General features: G+C 46.5%; 1 protein-coding gene across 2 annotated transcripts in view; it reads right to left on the bottom strand.

Annotated features, from left to right (window-relative positions):
* Nucleotides 1–18,317, bottom strand: part of Slc9a8 (solute carrier family 9 member A8) — a 56,057-nt gene extending 37,740 nt beyond the window's left edge. For both annotated transcript variants that reach the window (XR_006151323.1, XM_042702193.1), the window contains exons 1-4: nucleotides 18,231–18,317; nucleotides 15,938–16,116; nucleotides 9,017–9,097; nucleotides 3,432–3,490 (exon numbers count right to left, since the gene is read on the bottom strand). Coding sequence is in view for 1 of the 2 variants with exons in the window: in XM_042702193.1 (XP_042558127.1) it covers nucleotides 3,432–3,490; nucleotides 9,017–9,097; nucleotides 15,938–16,116; nucleotides 18,231–18,244 (333 nt within the window). In the remaining variant the exon portion in view is untranslated. The remainder of the gene's footprint in view (nucleotides 1–3,431; nucleotides 3,491–9,016; nucleotides 9,098–15,937; nucleotides 16,117–18,230) is intronic.
* Nucleotides 18,318–19,831: the final 1,514 nt, after the last annotated feature.

The raw sequence follows: 19,831 nt of genomic DNA, 5'->3' as shown, positions 1-19,831 counted from the left end.
AGGATTTTATGGAAATTAATAGTATCTTAAAACCAAAATAGCACCAGGCGCCAGTGGATCACGCCTGTAATCCTAGCTACTCAGGAGGCTGAGATCTGAGGATCACGGTTCAAAGCCAGCCTGGGCAGGAAAGACCGTGAGACTCCTATCTCCAATAAACCACCAGAAAACCAGAAGTGGCGCTGTGGCTCGAGTGGTAGAGCGCTCACCTTGAGCTGAGGAGCGCAGGGACAGCGCCCAAGCCCAGAGTTCAAGTCCCACGACTGACCAAAAAAAAAAAAAAAAAAAAAATCTTTGGTCAGTCATGAAAAAAAAAAATCTTTGGTCAGTCATGAGGCTTGAACTCTGGGCCTGGGCGCTGTCCCTGTGCTCTTCAGCTCAAGGTGAGCGCTCTACCACTCACTTCTGGTTTTCTGAGTGGTTTATTGGAGATAAGGTCACACGGACCTTCCAGCCTGGGCTGGCTTTGAACCGCTATCCTCAGATCTCAGCCTTCTGAGTAGCTAGGATTACAGGCGTGAGCCACTGGCGTCCAGCTCCAAAATAACAATTTTAATGCTTTTTGCCTTTTTGTATATGTACCAGTACAGGGGCTTGAACTCAGGGTCTCACTATCTCACTTGGCTTTTTTATTCATAGCTGGCATTCTACCACATGAGCCACAATGCCAATTTTAACTTTTAAATCAATTCAATAACATTTTTTTTGGCCAGGTTCTGGTGGCTCATACCTGTAAGCCTAGCTACTCAGGAATCTGAGATCTGAGGATCACAGTTTGAAGCCAGACCAGGCAGAAAAGTTCATAATACTCTTGACTCCAATTAAACACCAAAAAGGAAAAAATGGTACTATGGATCAAGTGGTAGAGTGCTGGCCTTGAATGAAAAAGCTAAGGAACAGAACTGAGGTCCTAAGTTCAAGTCTCAGTACCAGAACAAAAAAAAATTACTTTGGCAATATTGAATTTGAACTCAGGTCCTTGGGCTTGCTAGGCAGGTGTTCTACTTCTGAGCCATGCCCCAGACTTTACCTCAAATTTTGATCATTTACTTTTAGTATTCATGAATTCCTTTAGTTTTTGCTGTGAAGTGTTTTAGTTTTGCAATCAGTTGTCAATATTAGTTTTTCTGAGTACACCAGATTGGGTTGGAAATTGTTGTTCAGAACTTGAATGATCAATCAGGTATGAATTATTTTAAATAAAATAAAGTGGGCAGGTGGATGACATAGACACAAGAGCCCAGGACTTGCGAATTTGCAGCCTGCAGCCCCCTTTAGAAAGAACCCTTGGAGCCGGGCGCTGGTGGCTCACGCCTGTAATCCTAGCTACTCAGGAGGCTGAGATCTGAGGATCGCGGTTCAAAGCCACCCCAGGCAAGAAAGACCGTGAGACTCCTATCTCCAATAAACCACCAGAAAACCGGAAGTGGCGCTGTAGCTCAAGTGGTAGAGCGCTCGCCTTGAGCTGAAGAGCTGAGGGACAGCGCCCAGGCCCAGAGTTCAAGCCCCACGACCGACAAAAAAAAAAAAGAAAGAAAGAAAGAACCCTCGGGATGAGCCCCTTTAACAAAACAGACCAGTGAAAACACTGGGGACAAAGTGCTCTTCTGGTTCTTCCCTCAACGTCAGCCCAGAGAGAAGTCTAGAAATACTAGGAGTCCCACATACACTCTGGAATTCACTGATACAAGGATTATCTCCTGGGTACTAGTATTTGTTTCTTGGTATTATTTTATAATAGACTATGAGACCCTGGGTTCGATTCCTCAGCACCACATAAACAGAAAAAGCCGGAAGTGGTGCTGTGGCTCAAGTGATAGAGAGCTAGCCTTGAGCTAAAGAGCTGAGGGACAGCGCCCAGGTCCAGAGTTCAGGCCCCAAGACTGACAACAAACAAACAAAAAGAGAAGATTACCAGGCTGAAATTAAAATTTGGATTTCAAGCAGTTTTTGTATTTCCAGATGCTGTTTATACCCTAATGGCCACCATGCAAACACAAGGACATGCACACCAGTAAACCAAGGGCAGCGCAGTGTAGTGGAGGAAACACTGACTATCCAAGCCAGCGCGTGTGAACACAAGACAGCTCAGCTATATCCTGGCTCTGACCTAGCCCTGACAACGTGCATGTCCCAGGCTCCAGGAACCTCTTCCTTCACTGTAGTGAGGTGAGGATTTACCTTTCTGACCAGGCCATCGAGATATCAATAGTAGTTGAATCTATAAAGTGCTGAAGCTCCACACTGCTAGACAAACACCTCCTATTACTGTCACCAGTCTGAATGTAACCAGAGCAATAAATGTTTCTCATGTCCAGTGTTAGTTTTTTCTCCACAAGGTGAGTCCAGTGATATAAAAATGGAAGAAACAGTCAGAGGTTAGTGGCTCACACCTGTAGTCCTAGGTACTCAGGAGGCTGAGATCTAAGGATTGCAGCTACGAGCTAGCTCCAGCAGGAAAGTCCATGAGACTCTTACAAACAATTAACCATTCAAAAACCGGAAATGGAGTTGGGCTCAAAGTGGTAGAGTGCTAGCCTTGAGCAAAAAGAGCTCAGGGACAGCACCCAGGCCCTGAGTTCAAGCTCCAGGATTGGAAAAACAACCACCATGACATGAAACATAACACTAGGTGTTTCTGTGTTCACGTGGAACAGGGTGGGGGGTTGTGCTTTTTCAAAAAACCCAGGTATTAAGATATCTACCCAAATACACTAGAATGTTTAAAAACTAGCAGGACAGGATAGAAGTGTGGCTCCAGAGGCAGAGCACCTGCCTGCCTGGCAGGTGAGAGGCCCTGACTTTAAACCCTAGTACCACATCCATATATACATATATTAGGTTATATATAAAAAACACTTGGGCTGAGAATGTAGCTTAGTGGAAGTGTTTGCTTAGCATGCTTAGTCCTGGGTTCAATTCCTCAGTACCATATGAACAGAAAAAGCTGCAAGTGGTGCTGCGACTCAAATGGTAGAGTGCTAGCTTTGAGCAAAAAAAGTTCAGGGACAGTGCCCAGGTCCTGAGTACAAGCCTCAGGACTGGCAAGAGTAAAAACCAAAACAAAAAAACACCCAATAGCATGTGCTTGGTGGCTCACACCTGTAATTCTATCAATTTGGGAAACTAAGATTCAGAGGATCACAATTTGAAGATAGTCCAGGCAGAAAAGTCTCCAATTAATCAACAAAAAGTTAAAGGTATAGCTCAAGGGTTAGAACTCCAGCCAAGCAAGCAGGCAAACAAGCAGAGTAAGTGCAAGGCTCTGAGTTTAAATGCAGATATCAGTCAAACAAAATCCTCCAGATACCCTAAGGGGTTTGGCATTGACAATCAAGTAATGATAGCCAGCAAAAACACTGATGTTAAAGAAACTAACTACAACCACAAGTTGTGATTGCATTACAAAACAAAGAGGTTAACAAGCTTACCTTCCAATTTGCCAGTTTTTTAAACTCTATAATTTTTATCACTGCTCCCATGAGAATACCTAGAAGGAACAACAGAAAGCCCAATATAAGATATAACAAAGATTACTCCAGTTTATTCTACATTTTGTATCTCTCAATGGTCTTCATGGAGTTCTGAGTTTTATGATTAAAACAGGAAGGGGAATTGGTGTGAAGTATTAGGAGTCATCTGAGTTTCTCAACTGCCTCTCAAACACACTCTGATAAAGTCTACAGAAATATGTGAGGGTGGGGGCGGGGTGGGAGAGAAGGGGGAATAAGTTCTACAAGGAAATTTGGCCTAGATTGGAAGATGTGCCAGCTTCTGCCATTCTTCCTACCTCCACCCACTTTTAATGTTAAACAGTAGAAACTCACAAGTCAGATTTATCCTCTGCTGCTTATTGCTAGTTACAAAAAAAAAAAAAAGGCCAATGCTTGGTAGCGCATGCTATAATCCCAGTCTAGCTTACAAAACAAAACAAAAAATTCCCAAAATAACCATGATCACTTTCTCAGGTTCTTTGTTGAATTTTTTTTGTCGGTCGTGGGGCTTGAACTCTGGGCCTGGGCGCTGTCCCTTAGCTCTTCAGCTCAAGGCGAGTGCTCTACCACTTGAGCTACAGTGCCACTTCCAGTTTTCTGGTGGTTTATTGGAGATAGGAGTCTCACCGTCTTTCCTGCCGGGGCTGGCTTTGAACCGCGATCCTCAGATCTCTGCCTCCTGAGTAGCTAGGATTACAGGCGTGAGCCACCAGCGCCCGGCTTGTTGAATTTCTAGTTAGAGATAAAACCCAGGAGGATCAAGGTTCCAGACCAGCTCAAGCATACTGTAAGGCTACTTCTCAACCAATAGCTGGGCATAGTGATGTATGCCTGTCATCCCCGCTATGTGGGAAAATGAGGACAAGGGGCTCACAGAGTTCTGGACCAGTCTAATTTGGCTATTAGTTTGTCATATCCAGCTTTAATGAAGATAGTTTAGATATGTTCCTTATACTCCTAGTCTCTCTCTCTTTTTTTTTGTCCGTCATGGGGGGGCTGAACTCTGGGCATAGGCGCTGTCCCTCAGCTCTTCAGCTCAAGCCTAGCACCTTACCACTTGAGCCACAGTGTTACTTCCGGCTTTTTTTCTGCTTATGTGGTGCTGAGGAATCAAACTCATGCCTTCACATGCATGAGGCCCTGAGTTCAATTCCTCAGCACCACATGCATGCGAAGCAAGCACTCTACCACCGACTCAACTTCCCAGCCCTTCCTTTCTTCCTTGCTTCCTCCCCCCCCCACCTTTTTCTTTCTTGTTGGTCCTGGGGCTTGAACTCTGGGCCTAGGTGCTATCCCTCAGGTCTTCAGCTCAAGGTAAGCACTCTACCACTTGAGCCACATTGCCACTTCCAGTTTTCTGGTAGTTAATTGGAGATGAGAGTCTCATGGACTTTCCTGACCAAGCTGGCTTTGAATCATGATCCTCAGATCTCAGCCTCTTGAGTAGCTAGGATTATAGGTGTGAGCCACCAGTGCCCCACTATTCTTAGTCTCTTAAGAGCATTTATCATAAACAGACATTGAATTTTGTCAAAAGCTTTTCTATATCAATTGTAATGACCATGTGATATCTGTTCTTGGTCCTGTTTATGTAGTGCATTATATTTATTAGTTTATGTAGGTTGAACCCTCCTTACATCTTTGGGATGAAACCAATCTGATCATAGCATATGATTTTTTTGTTTTGTGTGTGCTAACATTGGGGTTTGAACTGGATCTCACAACCTTGCTTGACTTCTTCACTTGAAGCTGGTACCTGTGTTCATCAAAGAGACTGGTTATAATTTTCTTTTTATTGTATCTCTAGTTTGGGGATAAATGTAATACTTGCTTTATACAGTGAGTTTAGGAGTGTTCCTTCTATTTCTATTTCATGGAAGAGCTGGAGGAGTATCTGTGTTATCTCTTCTTTAAAGGGTTAATAGAATTTCACAGTGACTCCATCTGGTCCTGGGCTTGTCTTTGTTCAATTATTGTTACTTTAAATTCATTGCTTACTATAGATCTGTGGGTCACAAGGCAGCTCTACAATAGCACAGGTCCCTCTAGACCAGGGAAGAAGAACTCACTGGCCTCAGCAGCTGAGGCCAGATGTTGGGGGGTCAGGCCAGGGCCAGTCACATATGGCCACTGTCAATTATTCTCCAGGTAATGCTTTCCCTTGGTTTCTGGGACCCTGTGACCAACTCACAAGATCAGAACTCCTGGCAGTTTGGGACCAGTCAAATAAAAGCTCTGATTTCTCACTGGCCCACAAGTTAACTAAAAGCAAGAGAAAACCCTGACACTGCTAGCTCTGCCTTGTACCTGTGTCCTTCCTCTGTGCCACTCTCTTCTGCAGTTCCTGGACACCAGGAATGACAGAGCTGATCGTAACATCAGCAAAACCAGAACTGAGCTAGAGATCAACCAGGCCACACTCTGTCGGGACTGCCTGATTATGTACACCTCACTCGTCCACTGAGTTTAGCCAAAGCACTGTCTAAGCACTCAGTCTCTCCCTCCCTTGCTGGCTGACCAGGTCCATGCTGCCTGGTATGAGGCTGTTAGGAACACCTGCTGCTACACCACTTCATTATTCTTTTTTTCTTCAGCTACTTTTACCCACACCAAAAAGCATTGTAATACACAACTGCTGCCATTCCAAGGACAAGACTCAATATTTTTTTAAATTTAATTAATTTATTTATTTTTGTCAGTCTTGGGGCTTGAACTCAGGGTCTGGGTACTGTCTCTAAGTTTTTCTGCTCAAGGCTAGCACTCTACCACTTTGAGCCACATCACGACTTCCACTTTTCTGGTGGTTCATTGGAATGGACTCTCATGGACTTTCCTGCCCAGCTGGCTTTGAACCATGATCCTCAGATCTCAGCCTCCTGAGTAGCTAGGATTACAGGTGTGAGCCACTGGCGCTCAGCAAGACACAATTTTAATGGACTCAAATAGGTGGGTATGGTACTGCATACCTATTGGCTCAAGTAAACCTAAAGCTCAACAATGACATCAAGAATCTGAGCTGGGCCAGGCGCTGGTGGCTCATGCCTGTAATCCTAGTTACTCAGGGGGCTGAGATCTGAGGATCTCGGTTCAAAGCCAGCCCAGCAGGAAAGACGGTGAGACTCTTATCTCCAATAAACCACCAGAAAACCGGAAGTGGCGCTGTAGCTCAAGTGGTAGAGCGCTCGCCTTGAGCTGAAGAGCTGAGGGACAGCGCCTAGGCCCAGAGTTCAAGCCTCATGACCGACAAAAAAAAAAAAAAAAAAGAATCTGAGCTGGGGCTGGGAAGGTGGCTCACTGGTAAAACGCTTGCCTTGCATGCATGAGGTCCTGGGTTCAATTCCTCAGCAACATATAAGCAGGAAAAGTCTGAAGTGGTGCTGTGACTCAAGTGGTAGAGCACTAGACTTCTGAAGAGCTGAAGGACAGTGCCCAGGCCGAGTCCAGGCCTCACCATCGACAAAAAAAAAAAAAAAAAGAAGAATCTGGGCTCCAACTTTGCCCATGGCAGTATCTGGCATGCATCCTTGAGCCATACTGATTCGAAGGTGGTTATTGGTACTCCAGATTCTCAAATGGCTAGCATCAATAGAAGGAAGGAGAATTTTCCTCTTGTTTCTATCAGCTCCCCATCACCAGGAGACACCTGCCCTTGGTGTCCCTAGTTAAAATGGCTTTTTCTTCTGCCTCTACCCCTCTAAATCAATCACGAGAAAAGGAGTGAAATTCCCCCAATGGCAGGGACAAGAGTTGGCTGAGTGGGGCCCTTCTGTGATGCTCTGTGCTACGACACTTGACCAGCTGGGGCTCTACCTCCAGGAAGAAGGGGCCATGACTCTGGCAGCCAATGTTATCTACTGCCAGCCCCAGTATAAATGAGCAGTGGTGTCATGAGTCACAGATACCTAAACATTCCAGACAGAGTAGGACATTCCTAACCAGATTATAAGTGTTATCATTTTAATTTCCATGTGCACTATAGCTAAATAAACACCAGCTATAACTGTACTAGGGGTGGTGGCTAATTCTTGTAATCCGAGCTGCTCAAAGCAGAGATCAGGAGGTTCATGGTTTGTGAGGCCCCATCTCCACCAATAAAGAGCTGGGTGTGGTGGTGCATGTGTCATTTCAGTTTGCAGGAAGTTTACATAGGAGGATTCAAGCCAGCCTGGGCATAAAAATCCTACTTCAAAAAAATAACTAAAGCCAAAAGGACTAGAGGTGTGCCTCAAGTGGGAGAATGTGTTTAAACCCTAGCAACACACACACACACACACACACACACACACACACACACACACACACACACACACACACACACACAATCTGACCATAAAAACTGTAAATCCCCTAAAGCAGTTTTTTTTTTTTTTTGGGTCCGGTCGTGGGGCCTGAACTCTGGGCCTGGGCGCTGTCCCTCAGCTCTTCAGCTCAAGGCTAGTGCTCTACCACTTGAGCTATAGCGCCACTTCCGGCTTTTTTTCTTATGTGGTGCTGGGGAATCAAACCCAGGGCCTCATGCATGCAAGGCAAGCGCTCTACCAGTGAGCCATCTTCCCAGCCCTGGTCAATAGATTATGAATGTTCACTTCCAAGACCCACCTAAAGCACAGCTGTACTCTGAAAGAATTCCTCCATAAACCAAGACTATGAGGGGAAGCAAACTAACTGATAAAGCATCAGTGTTGAAAATTAAATGCCAGTGTTGAAAATTAAATGCCAGTGGAATCTAGTACAAGTAACTAAGATATGAGAAATTGACAGAAGCCTTGGAAGACCTTAGTAACAGTGTTACATTTTAACTTTAAGTTTAATATACCTTAAAGTCCCTGCTTTAGCTAGGTACTGGTGGCTCACACCTGTAATCCCAGTTACTCAGGAGGCTGGGATCTGAGGATTATGGTTTGAAGCTAGCCTGGGCAGGAAAGTCCATTAGACATCTCCAATTAACCACCAGAAAACCAGAAATGACACTATGGCTTAAAGTGGTAGAGTGCTAGCCTTGGGGGGAAAAACTCGGACAGAGCTCAGGCCCTGAGTTCAAGCCCGTGACAAAAAAAAAAAGTCCCCGCTTTGAACTAGGGATGAGGTTCAGTGGTAGAGTACTAGGGATGTAGTTCAGTGGTAGAGTACTTGCCTAGCATGTGCTATGCCCAGGGTTCCATATTCAGCATTACCACCACCAATTTCTCCCTCCAAAAAGTATCAATCTTTTTTTTTTCAGTTAAATAGTGGCTCACAGCTGTAATCCCACCTCAGGAGGCTGAAGTAGGAGGATCTCCAGCTCCAGGCCAGCCTGGGATACAGAGTGAGGCCCTGTTTCAAAAAAAAAAAAGGCTGGAGGCATGGCTCAAGAGCTAGCAGAGCCCTTCTCCAAACCTCAGGGTCCTAACTTCTGCACATGGCGGCATCTGCACACAGTAAGCTGCAGCTGGGATGAATGGCATCAGGGTGACCATATGTACCATATGTGTGTGGTTCCTGTGTCAAAGCAGCACTCACCCACGGGCTGGCACAGCACTTACCCAGAGAAACAACAGCGACGCTCTCAGGCAAGAAGTGCAGCCTGTACCGGATCAGCAAGTGCACCAAGGTGATGCAGATGGCTGTGGGGAAACATAAGATGCAGCTTCAATGCTGATTCTGAACAACAACTAGTGAGGCAGTGGTGTTGTGCAGCTAGGTCATCGGGATGAGGTCAGTGCCAGCAACACAATGAAGGTCAGCTTTTCTCTACTGTCTCACTTCTTGACCTGGAGACATGCATACCTAGCTGCAAAAATAGGTTTATGGGCCTGGGAATGTGGCTTAGTGGTAGAATGCTTGCCTAGCATGTATGAAGTCCTGGGTTCAATTACTCTGTTACCACATACACAGAAAAAAACAAAAGAGACGCTGTGGCTCAAGTGTTAGAGTGCTAGCCTTGAACAAAGAGAAGTTCAGGGACATGCCCATGCCCTAAGTTGAAGCCCCAGGACTGGCAAATGAATTTTAAAACAGCCAGGCGCCAGTGGCTCATGCCTGTAATCCTAGCTACTCAGGAAGCTGAGATCTGAGGATCATGGTTCAAAGCCAGCTCGGGCAGGAAAAGCTGTAAAACTCTTATCTCCACCAGAAAACTGGAAGTAGCGCTGTGGCTCATGTGATAGAGCACTCACCTTGAGCTGAAGAGCGGAGGGAGCCTCAGGCCCAGAGTTCAAGCCCCATGACCAACAACAACAACAAAGAAATTAAACAAAAATGGGTTTATTACGTTTTCTCTATATTTCTTTTTCTTTTTTTTTTTTTGGGGGGGGAGGTCCGGTCGTGGGGCTGGAACTCAGGGCCTGGGTGCTGTCCCTCAGCTCTTCAGCTCAAGGCTAGCGCTCTACCACTTGAGCCACAGCACTTCTGGCTTTTTTCTTTTTGCTTATGTGGTGCTGAGGAATCCAACCCAGGGCCTCAGGCATGCAAGGCAAGCGCTCTACCACTGAGCCACCTTCCCAGCCCCTTTCTCTATATTTCTATGTACCCCATCTACTTTGTTTTTCAGTAATTAAGTTTTTATGTTGTTGTTGTCTTTTGGGGGGTCCAGTCGTGGGGCCTGAACTCTGGGCCTGGGCTCTGTCCCTCAGTTCTTCAGCTCAAGGCTAGCACTCTACCACTTGAGCCACAGCGCCACTTCTGGCTTTTTTCTTTTTGCTTATGTGGTGCTGAGGAATCGAACCCAGGGCCTCAGGCATGCAAGGCAAGCGCTCTACCACTGAGCCACCTTCCCAGCCCCATAATTAAGTTTTTATGAAGCTGAAAAACCTTGTACAATCATGTAAAATTATTCACGTTTTCCTACTCTTGAGATATGGTCCTACCTTTTAGCAGTAATTATGGGATGGAAAGCCTAGTAATGAAGAGGAAGTAAGTGAAATCACTTACATAAATATGACTACAACAGATTATGTAGACATAACTTTGCCACCAGGTGATTGACTCTCTTTTAACATAGAAGGAAGTGAGAGTGTTTCACAAACTGGAAGAAGTAAATACATTGCTGACAAGAATACCGAAGAGATTTATAGATGCGCCACTCCTGTCTCTGGGCTGCCTACAGCTAACACCGAATGCCCTCCTTCTCATTGCTGCCATCCTTGGCTCTCACTGAATTCTCTTCTTGGCTTTGACTCGAAAACAGCAAGGCTTAAGGATGAAGCTGCAGAGGTCAGCTGTGCCCTGCCCTGCACTAGTACTGAACCCCCACAGGGCACATCCCCACCTGGTGGGGGTTGATCTCCTCAGCTTCCAGGCAGGAATGATGTCTGACTCTCCATAAGACCCAGGAGTTCAATCACAGAAGCATTTGAGCCCCACGGCCGACCAAAAAAAAAAAAAAAAAAACAGAAGCATTTGAAAGAAAGAAGTATTTCTGGACCAAAAGTGTACTTTCACCTAAATAGTTGCAAGGGTAGTCTTGTGGCACTAAGTTATTATATTTAATCCTCCTTCTCTCCTTGGGCACTGGGGGAGGGGGTGTCTTGATTACACCTCATTAATCGTACTACTACTTTAAGGGTACTGGAGATAGTTCTGTTTTTAAGGAACCATGTAAACACTCGGCACAGCTGTCAATGGGCCACCTTCAGAGCCCACACTGACCAACTAACTGGCTTTCTCCAGTCCTACCAGACAGCACCAGGTGTGGCGGAACCACACTTGTCCCATTTTGTTATGTGCTATAAATCACTTATCTGTCATGTTCTTCTAATATAAACACTTTTTAAAAAAATAAATATTTAACCTAGCTGGGTGCCGGTGGCTCATGCTTATAATCCTAGCTACTCAGGAGGCTGAAATCTGAGGATCGCGGTTCAAAGCCAGCCCGGACAAGAAAGTCCGTGAAACTCTTATCTCCAATAAACCACCAGAAAACTGGAAGTGGCGCTGTAGCTCAAGTGGTAAAGTGCTAGCTTTGAGCTGAAGAGTTAAGGGACAGCGCTCAGGCCCAGAGTTCAAGCCCCACGGCTGACTAGATAGATAGATAGATAGATAGATAGATAGATAGATAGATAGATAGATAGATAGATGGATAGATAAAAATATTTAACCTAGATAGAAAATCCCACATTAAACACTAGGAGCCTGAATGAAGTCCCAGAACATTGGAAAACCCAGAGCTCATGACTAACGCACATACCCACTGTGTGGGGAGAATGAAGGCAGCTGCAGCAGCAGCAAAGAAGCATGCACACACATGCACACATGAGCACTCAACACAGGCAGACCAGACTTAAGGAAGGAGGCCCATTCTGCTCTTTGTATCAACTGGACTAAAAATAATTAATTTGCCTGGCACCAGTGACTCACACCTGTAATCTTAGCTACTCAGGAGGCTGGGATCTGAGGATCATGGTTCAAAGCCAGCCCATAAGGCTCTTATCTCCAATTAACCACCAGAAAACTGGAAGCGGCACTGTGGCTCAAAGTGGTAGAGCACTAGCTTTGAGCTGAAAAAGCTTGGGACAGAGAGTTCAAGTCCCATGACCAACCAAAAGAAAAAGAAAAAAAGATGAAAAAGCAAGTTTACAGGACACATTTGTTAAGCTCCAAACCACATTTACTTAACAAGTATTTCAGAGAAGAAATAGAACAAAAAAAGATGAGCACACCTGTGAGATAAGGGAGGGCAAAGATGCTGTGAGATAATGAACTTTAATTATTCTGCCTGCAACTGCAAACATAGACATGTCAACTTTAATAACTCCATTAAGTTCAATGACTCATGAACTGTACATGCCAAAATGATGTTAATTGTTAACTCCAATTGAAATCCGCAACCATGACTCAAAGCTGTTTCTTGTGGAGTCAAAGATCATCAAGAGTAAAATGCAAATTGGCAGACTGCAAGCTCCTCAAAGTCCACAGTGAGTAGAGAGCCTTCTCTGTGACCTGACAAAGGACAAGCTCAGCTGAGTTAACAAAACTAAGATGGCCAATGTGTTCCTGGTCAGGAGTTCCTGGGGTTGGCGGCTTTAGGTCCTGTTTCCTGCTTGGGAAAGAAGAACTGTTTCTCTCTCTTTTCCTACTTCTACTTTTACCCCTGTGGCTCAAGTGGTAGAGCGCTTACCTTGAGCTGAAGAGCTCAGGGACAGCAGCCAGACCCAGAGTTCAAGCCCCACAACCAACAAAAATAAAATAAAAAAGTAAATAAATAAAACAGCCTGGGCAGGGAAGTCTATATGACTCTTACCTCCAATTAACCACCAAAAAGCCAGAAGTGGAGCTACAGCTCAAATGGTAGAGTGATTGAACAAAAAAAGCCAACCAAGAACAGAAGGCCAAGTTCAAGCCCTAGTATCAGCACACATGCACAAAAAAATCCCCATCTAAAGTTATCGTGACTCTGGGCTAGGTGTATGCTCCCTCTGAAGACAAGACAACCCAAGAGAGGTACAGAGCACTGCTAAATTCTGTTTATCCCTTCCTGGCCTACGTGAAGCACTGCCACTGGCAGGTCTCTGCCAGAGTGGAAAAGCACATTATGATATCAACTCTCTAGGCTCTATCCCCTGAAAGTCTTACTCTTTTCACCCTCCCTTACTAATCAGGGTTACTACAAAAGCTTCCAGGTATGCCTTTATAGTCCCCTAACAAGCTGACTACAGTGTAAACAGATTAAATACCCAATCTTGCAAGAGGACTATAGGTTCTGAAGATTTCTTAACTAAGGTAAGAATTGCCTTTCTTTGTATTTGAAAGCAGAAAACAAAACACAAAGCAGACCTTGACTGCTGAAATAATCTAACTAGAAATACAATCCAACCACATTTACATGAAAAAAATCATCACAATCTATTAAATATACTTGGGACATTGTATACTTCTGGTTTGTATATTTTCTCAGTATTCAATTTAACAGTTTCAAAAACACAGGCTGGGTATGGTGACACACATCTGTAATCCTCAGATCTGGAAGCTCAAGTAGAAGGAATGAGAGTTTGAACTGCACAGCAAGACCTTGTCTCAAAAAAAAAAAATAGCCTGTAATCCTAGCACTCAGGAGGCTGAGATCTCATGGTTTGAAACTAGCCAGAAAAGTCCATGAGACTCTTATCTCCAACTAACCACCAAAAAAGCTGGAAGGAGAACTGTGGCTCAAGTGGTAGAGCACCACTGGAGACAGAGCCTAGGTCTCAAGTCCAAGACCCAAAACTGGCACAATAAAACAATATAAACTTCTGCTAGGCACCAGTGGCTCACACTTGTCATCTTTTCTCAGAAGGCTCTGATCTAAGGACCACGGTTTGAAGCCAGCCCTGGCAGCAAAGTCTGTGAGACTCTTTTTTGTTTTGTTTTGTTTTTGTCAGTCGTGGGGCCTGAACTCTGGGTCTGGGTGCCATCCCTGAGCTCTTCAGCTCAAGGTTAGCGTTCTACCACTTGAGACACAGTGCCACTTCCGGCTTTTTCTGTTTATGTGGTGCTGAGGAATTGAACCCAGGGCCTCATGCATGCAAGGCAAGCATTCTTACCACTGAGCCACCTTCCCAGCCCTGTCTGTGAGACTCTTATCTCCACTATACATTAAGAAAAAAAAAAAGCTGAAAGTATAGCTGTGTCTAACATGGTAGAGTGCTAGTCTTGAGCAAAAAGAAGCCAAGGGACAGAGCACAGGCCCTGAGTTCAAGCCCCAAGACTGACACAATAGTAATAAATACACTCTTGCTGGGAGTTGGTGGTTCACACCTGTAATCTTAGCTATTCAGGAGGCTAAGATTTGAGGATCGCAGTTTGAAGCCAGTCCAGGCAGGAATGTCTATGAGACACCAATTAAGCACCAGAAAACTGGAAGTGGTGCTGTGGCTCAAAGTGGTAGAGCACTGTCCTTGCGCAAAAAAAAAAAAAAGCTCAGGGACAGTGCCTAGACCCTGAGTTCAAGCCCCATGACCAACTAACTAACTAAAAATTAACTCTTGAGAATTCTATGAGGAAAAGAAAATAAAAACTATATGAGACAAAGATTTCCAATAAAATGACAATATTATTAAAATTCTTTGACCATTTAATACCAGCCTAAATATAAATGTGAAAGAAGTTTAACTTTTTCTTAAAAATCAGCCCTAATAGACAACAAAGAAATACTCAAAACCCAGTCTATCTTTCACTCTTCTGAAAAGACATAATTTTGGTATCACCAAAAAAAGCACTGTACCAGCCACCAATGGTTCATGTCTGTAACTCTAGCTACTCAGGAGGTTGAGATCTACAGATCGTAGTTCAAAGCCAGCCCAGGCAGAAAAGTCCCCATGAGACTCCTATCTCCAATTAACAACTCAAAAACCAGACGTGGTACTATAGCTCAAGTGCTAGAGCACTAGCTTGGAGCATAGAGCCTCAGAGACAATGCCCAGGCCCTGAACTCAAGCCCTACAGCCAACAAAAACAAAGAAAAGCACTGAAAATAGAAAACATTTCCAGCAAGAGTTGGAACTTCAGTCAAACTGTTAACTTTCTAGGTCAGATAATCCAAAGCAGTTATGTAGTTTCAACTTTATTCCTTCTGTTCAAAACAGTTGTGTCCTGCCTGTCTTCTATCTGCAAAGGCAGAGGATTTTGCCTCTTATCTAAAGCCCTTAACTAATGTTAGCCTCTTGTCTCCCACAAAACAGCCATGCCAGCCACTTGACTTCTCTGGCCCTAAATTTCTTCATTCATTCGAGGAAGAGGGCAGACAACATGAGGTTCCAACTCTGAGACAGTGACTCCATTTAAACAAAAATATTGCATATGAAAATAAGGGTATAGGGGCTGGGAAGGTGGCTCAGTGGTAGAACGCTTGCCTTGCATGCCTGAGGCCCTGGGTTCGATTCCTCAGCACCACATAAGCAAAAGAAAAAAGCCGGAAGTGGCGCTGTGGCTCAAGTGGTAGAGCGCTAGCCTTGAGCTGAAGAGCTGAGGGACAGCACCCAGCCCAGAGTTCAGGCCCCATGACCGGACTCAAAAAAAAAAAAAAAGAAAAGAAAATAAGGGTATAGGCAGTATAGATATAGGATGAAGGGGTAATGGGTATGACAGAGATGAATGCTGGGCAATACAAGGCTTTTGATCTTGCACTTAGCAGAAGGTCTTTTTTTTCTCTAAACTAAATGGAAAACGGACTAATAAACAGAATAGACAAAATTCTGCTCCAATTGAAGCCAGGGTCTGGAGTTTGAAAGCATTCCTGTTTGATTTCCTTACCTTCTGTCCCGTCAATCCCTACCCCAACCCAATCCTAGAAGAATTTAAGACCCATTAAATCAGATATACTAGAGCTTTCTTAGACAAAAAAATTCTTTCTCTTTTTCAAAGGCTGAGCTTTGGCCCCAAAGGATCTATGGCTGCATAAAGCTCAGGAATGTCCTGCTAACATGGGAGAAGACTTGACAAAGTCAGCAACAGTCTAGGTTAACCATGGGGACATTCTGGCCTGGACTCACCCAGGACAAGGAGGCTGAAGAAGATGGTCATGCCACTTGACTGCTCCTCCTGCTGAGCCTGCTCCCCAGTCTGCACTGGAAGAATGGGCTTGGCAGGGGTTGGCAGCACCAGTTTTGTTGTGACACCCAAGGTGGTGTGGAGGGTGACATTGAAGCCCTCATGAGTGGCATTGGAGAACCTGTTGGAGGACATAAAAAGCAGAATTAGGTAAAGGAAAGGGGCTCTAAATATTGGTACACACACCTAGCACAGCTTTATGTGATTCACCACCAGCAAAAACCAGGCCAGGCTGAGATGTTGGTAACACAGGGATGAGTGGCTTTGGTGCTTTGAAATACAACCACCTAGAGGACCAGAGTCAGGGCTGCTGCAGAAAGGAAATACAGCTGGACAGGCACAAACTTGTCTCATCATACCCCCAGGTACCACACTATTTATTTAACACCTTTAGTTTCTGGTTCCTTCTTTTCTTTGTATTATTTCTGCCACCTGAATCTCCCAGTTGATCCCATCAGAATGCCCTACTGTACAAAATCCTGATTCCCAAAGGCTTGGGGTGCCTACTCTATAATACCCCACCCCACAGCTGATATGACTACAGTCTCTTTTCTTACAGTGTGTTGTTGTGGGTTGTGAACTAGTGCAATATTGACATCACTCATAATTATTGTTAACTTAAGCCAGTAACTGGTGGCTCACACCTGTAGTCCCAGCTACTCAAGAGGCTGAGATCTGAGGATCACTGTTGGAAGACAGTGAAGTCCATGAGATTCTAATCCCTAAATGACCAGCAAAAAGCTGTGTGGCTCCAGTAGCAGAACACTAGACTTAAGTGAAAAAGCTAAGGGACAGAGTTCAGGCCCTGAATTCAAGTCCTAGCAATGGTACAAAAAAAAAATGTACCTTTGATTACAATAATTGTTCATAGATATTCACATATATGTATGTATGTATATAGCTGTTACACTGTGGTAATTTTAAGTTACAATAATAATTGTAACTGTGATCATACACACATTTTTAAACTTTTTTTTAATTTTTGGGTGCTAGTCCTGGGGCTTGAATTAAGGACCTGGGCACTGTCCCTGAGGTTCTTTTTGCTCAAGGTTAGTGCTCTACCACTGAGCTCCACTTCCAGAGTTTTCAAGTAGTTGATCACAGAGCTAAGACTCTTCTGCTGGGCTGGATTCAAACCACCATCCTCAGATCTCAGCCTCCGATTAGCTTGGATTACAGGTGTGAGCTACCGGTGCCTGGTTCCACTTCCACCTGTTTTTTTTTTTTGTTTGTTTGGTAGATTGTTGGAGATAAAAGAGCCTCATAGACTTTCCTGCCCAGGCTGACTTCGAACTGTGATCCTGAGATTTCAGCCTCCTGAGAAGCTAGGATTACAGGCATGTGCCACTGGTTTCTAGAGTTCATATTTATGGAGAATGCTTCATTCCAAGAAACAGGTTAACACATCATCTAGTCAAGGTTCCATAGCTTGGCCAATGTTTGTCTATGGCAGAACCAAGCTTCAGGCACTTGTGTGGCTTTGTGGAACGGATGAGATGCCCAATAAATACGGTGTGCAGATGACTTGGCATCCACTTGGTCAAGAGACATCTTAAGTGTTACCAGGACAGACCCAGGGGCCCCTGTCTTCACCTGCTCGGTCCACACAGACAGGGCCCCTAGGACTCGCAGTAAGTAGATGGCGCCCTGCCTACGGGAGACGGGCTGGGCGAGACCCCGTGGGGCCCGTGCCCCCGACACCCAGCCGCAGCCTTCCCTTCGGGTCCGGGGAGGCCACGCCGCTACCGAGGGCAGCCTCAGGCACTGGAGGTCGCCCTCCCGCCCCTCCTCTGTTCATTCAAGTTTCAGCTCAGGGTCCCAGGCCCGTGCGGGCCCCACCCCGCGCCACGCTTCCGGCAGCGCGAGGAGCTCGGCGCTGGACGGGAGGCCCCGAGGCGAGGGCGGGCGGCCCGGCTGGACGCCGGCCGCGGGCTCCGGCGGAGGCGCCGCGTGGAGGGGACGCGGGCGGGCGGCAGGCGCTTCCTCCCCGGAGGTGTGGGCCCGCGGCGAGCCCCTCGCGGGCCCAGGGCCGGAAAGGGACCTCGGGGCGGCGGTTTGCCGGCCCTGCCCTCCGGCCGCGCCGGCTCCGGCTGGAGGCTCGACCGCGGGCCCGGGCCCCTCCCTCCCTCGGCCCTGCCCACTGGCACCGGGAGCTCCGCCTCCGGGGCCGCCGCTCGCTGTCACCCGCCGGGGCCCGGCCCTGCCGCCTCCGCCGCCCGGCAAAAGCCCACTCACTCCTCCTCCGCCATCTTGTCCCCCTTCCGGCGGAGCCTCCAAGACCACCGAGTTCGGAGCCGTAAGGCTAGCGGGACCCGCGTTGCTTCCGGCTTCCGCCGGAGGCGCAACTGGGCGGGCCGCCAGGTAGGGGTGGGGCTTTGGTCGCGCGGCGACTCTCTAGCCTCTCGTCTCGGTGGCCTGAGGGCGGGAGGAGCGTGTGGGAGGACTGTCCCGGGGCCTGTCTGTCAGGCTGGAGCGCGTGGCTTCCTCCCGCGGGGGATCCGGTGTTTCGGGCTTGGTTTTTCAGTCCCCTGGACAGAGAAGATTTGGAGGTCACAGCGACTCACCCCCCTACATACACACACACACAGGGTTTCCACTCTGTCAGCAGCGCTAAGTGCTGGAAACACCTCGGGCAGTTCGGCCTTTGCACCTGCTGAGGCCTAGGTAATCGGGGGCCACTTTTCTCATTTTGAAGCTTTTGCTTCACCTTTACCTGTATGCTGGGCCTCCCTTGCCACCCTGTTTAACACCTAAGGCCCAAATCACACCTTGCCCAAATCATGTTCCACAGGTCTGAACCATCATTTTTCCTGGTATTTCTCTCCCTTGGTGAAATTGGACCTTTCTTTTAGCTGCAGTGACACACTGCCCCGCACGCAGTAGACACGCACTTAAGATCATTGTCGGTACAGGTGCTCCGCTGAAGGCTTCCTGTAGTTAGCAGAAGAACAACAGGGCCTTTGCGGTTCTGGAGAGCTGGCGGGTGGAGAGCCTGAAGGTTCCCCCTCCCACCAACACCACCAGGAAGCTTTTTGCGGGAATCTAGAAGAGAGCCCATGCACGCTGCGGGTGGAAAGCTGGGTTTGTTCACGGAGGGAGGCAGGCAGGAATCAGGGAAGAAGTCAGGATATTTTGCTGAGAGGCCAGGCTGGGAAGAGATCTAGCTGACTGAGACCCTGTGATCTCTGCCCTTGGAACTGTGGTCAAAACTAAGAGATAAGCCAGACGTCAGTGGCTTATGCCTGAACACCTAACTACTCAAAGGGCTGAGATTTTGAGGCTGGAGGTTTGACACCAGACTAGGCAGCAGAGTCTGTGAGACTGTTATTCCCCAATTAATCACCAAAAAGCTAGAAGTGGATCTGTGGCTCCAGTGGTAGAGCCCCAGCCTGGAGCAAAAAAGCTCAGGGAACTCAGTGCCCAGGTACTGAGTTCAAACCCCAGGACCAGCACAAAAAACAGCTAAGAGAAAGCTGCCCACCTGACAGCAGAGTGCAGAAGGCTGGTGGTCCTACTCTGACCCTCCCGTTCCGCCCTCCCCCACCCCCTCCTCTATGATGTTACCATCTTCACTCCTGTTCTACTCTCCCTGGCAGATCAGCTTGAAGTTACTACAGCTTTTCTCCTTGTTGGAATTTTCAGTTGGGGTTAGATGGACTTAACAGGGCTTGGGGTAGTAGTACATGCCTGTAACCCCAGCACTCAGGAGGTTTAAATGGACCTCGTATTCAAGGCTAAACTGGCCTCCACATAAAGACCCTGTTTCAAAACCAAGCCAAACCCTAACAGAGAATGCGGTTAGGACCTGCTGGTGTTTATGGGACCCTTGCTACTAG

Source organism: Dipodomys spectabilis, unplaced genomic scaffold, assembly GCF_019054845.1.
Source record: "Dipodomys spectabilis isolate Male_0828 unplaced genomic scaffold, ASM1905484v1 ptg000317l, whole genome shotgun sequence".
NCBI classification, from domain to species: domain Eukaryota; kingdom Metazoa; phylum Chordata; class Mammalia; order Rodentia; family Heteromyidae; genus Dipodomys; species Dipodomys spectabilis.
This window is presented reverse-complemented; position numbering and strand designations above follow the sequence as displayed.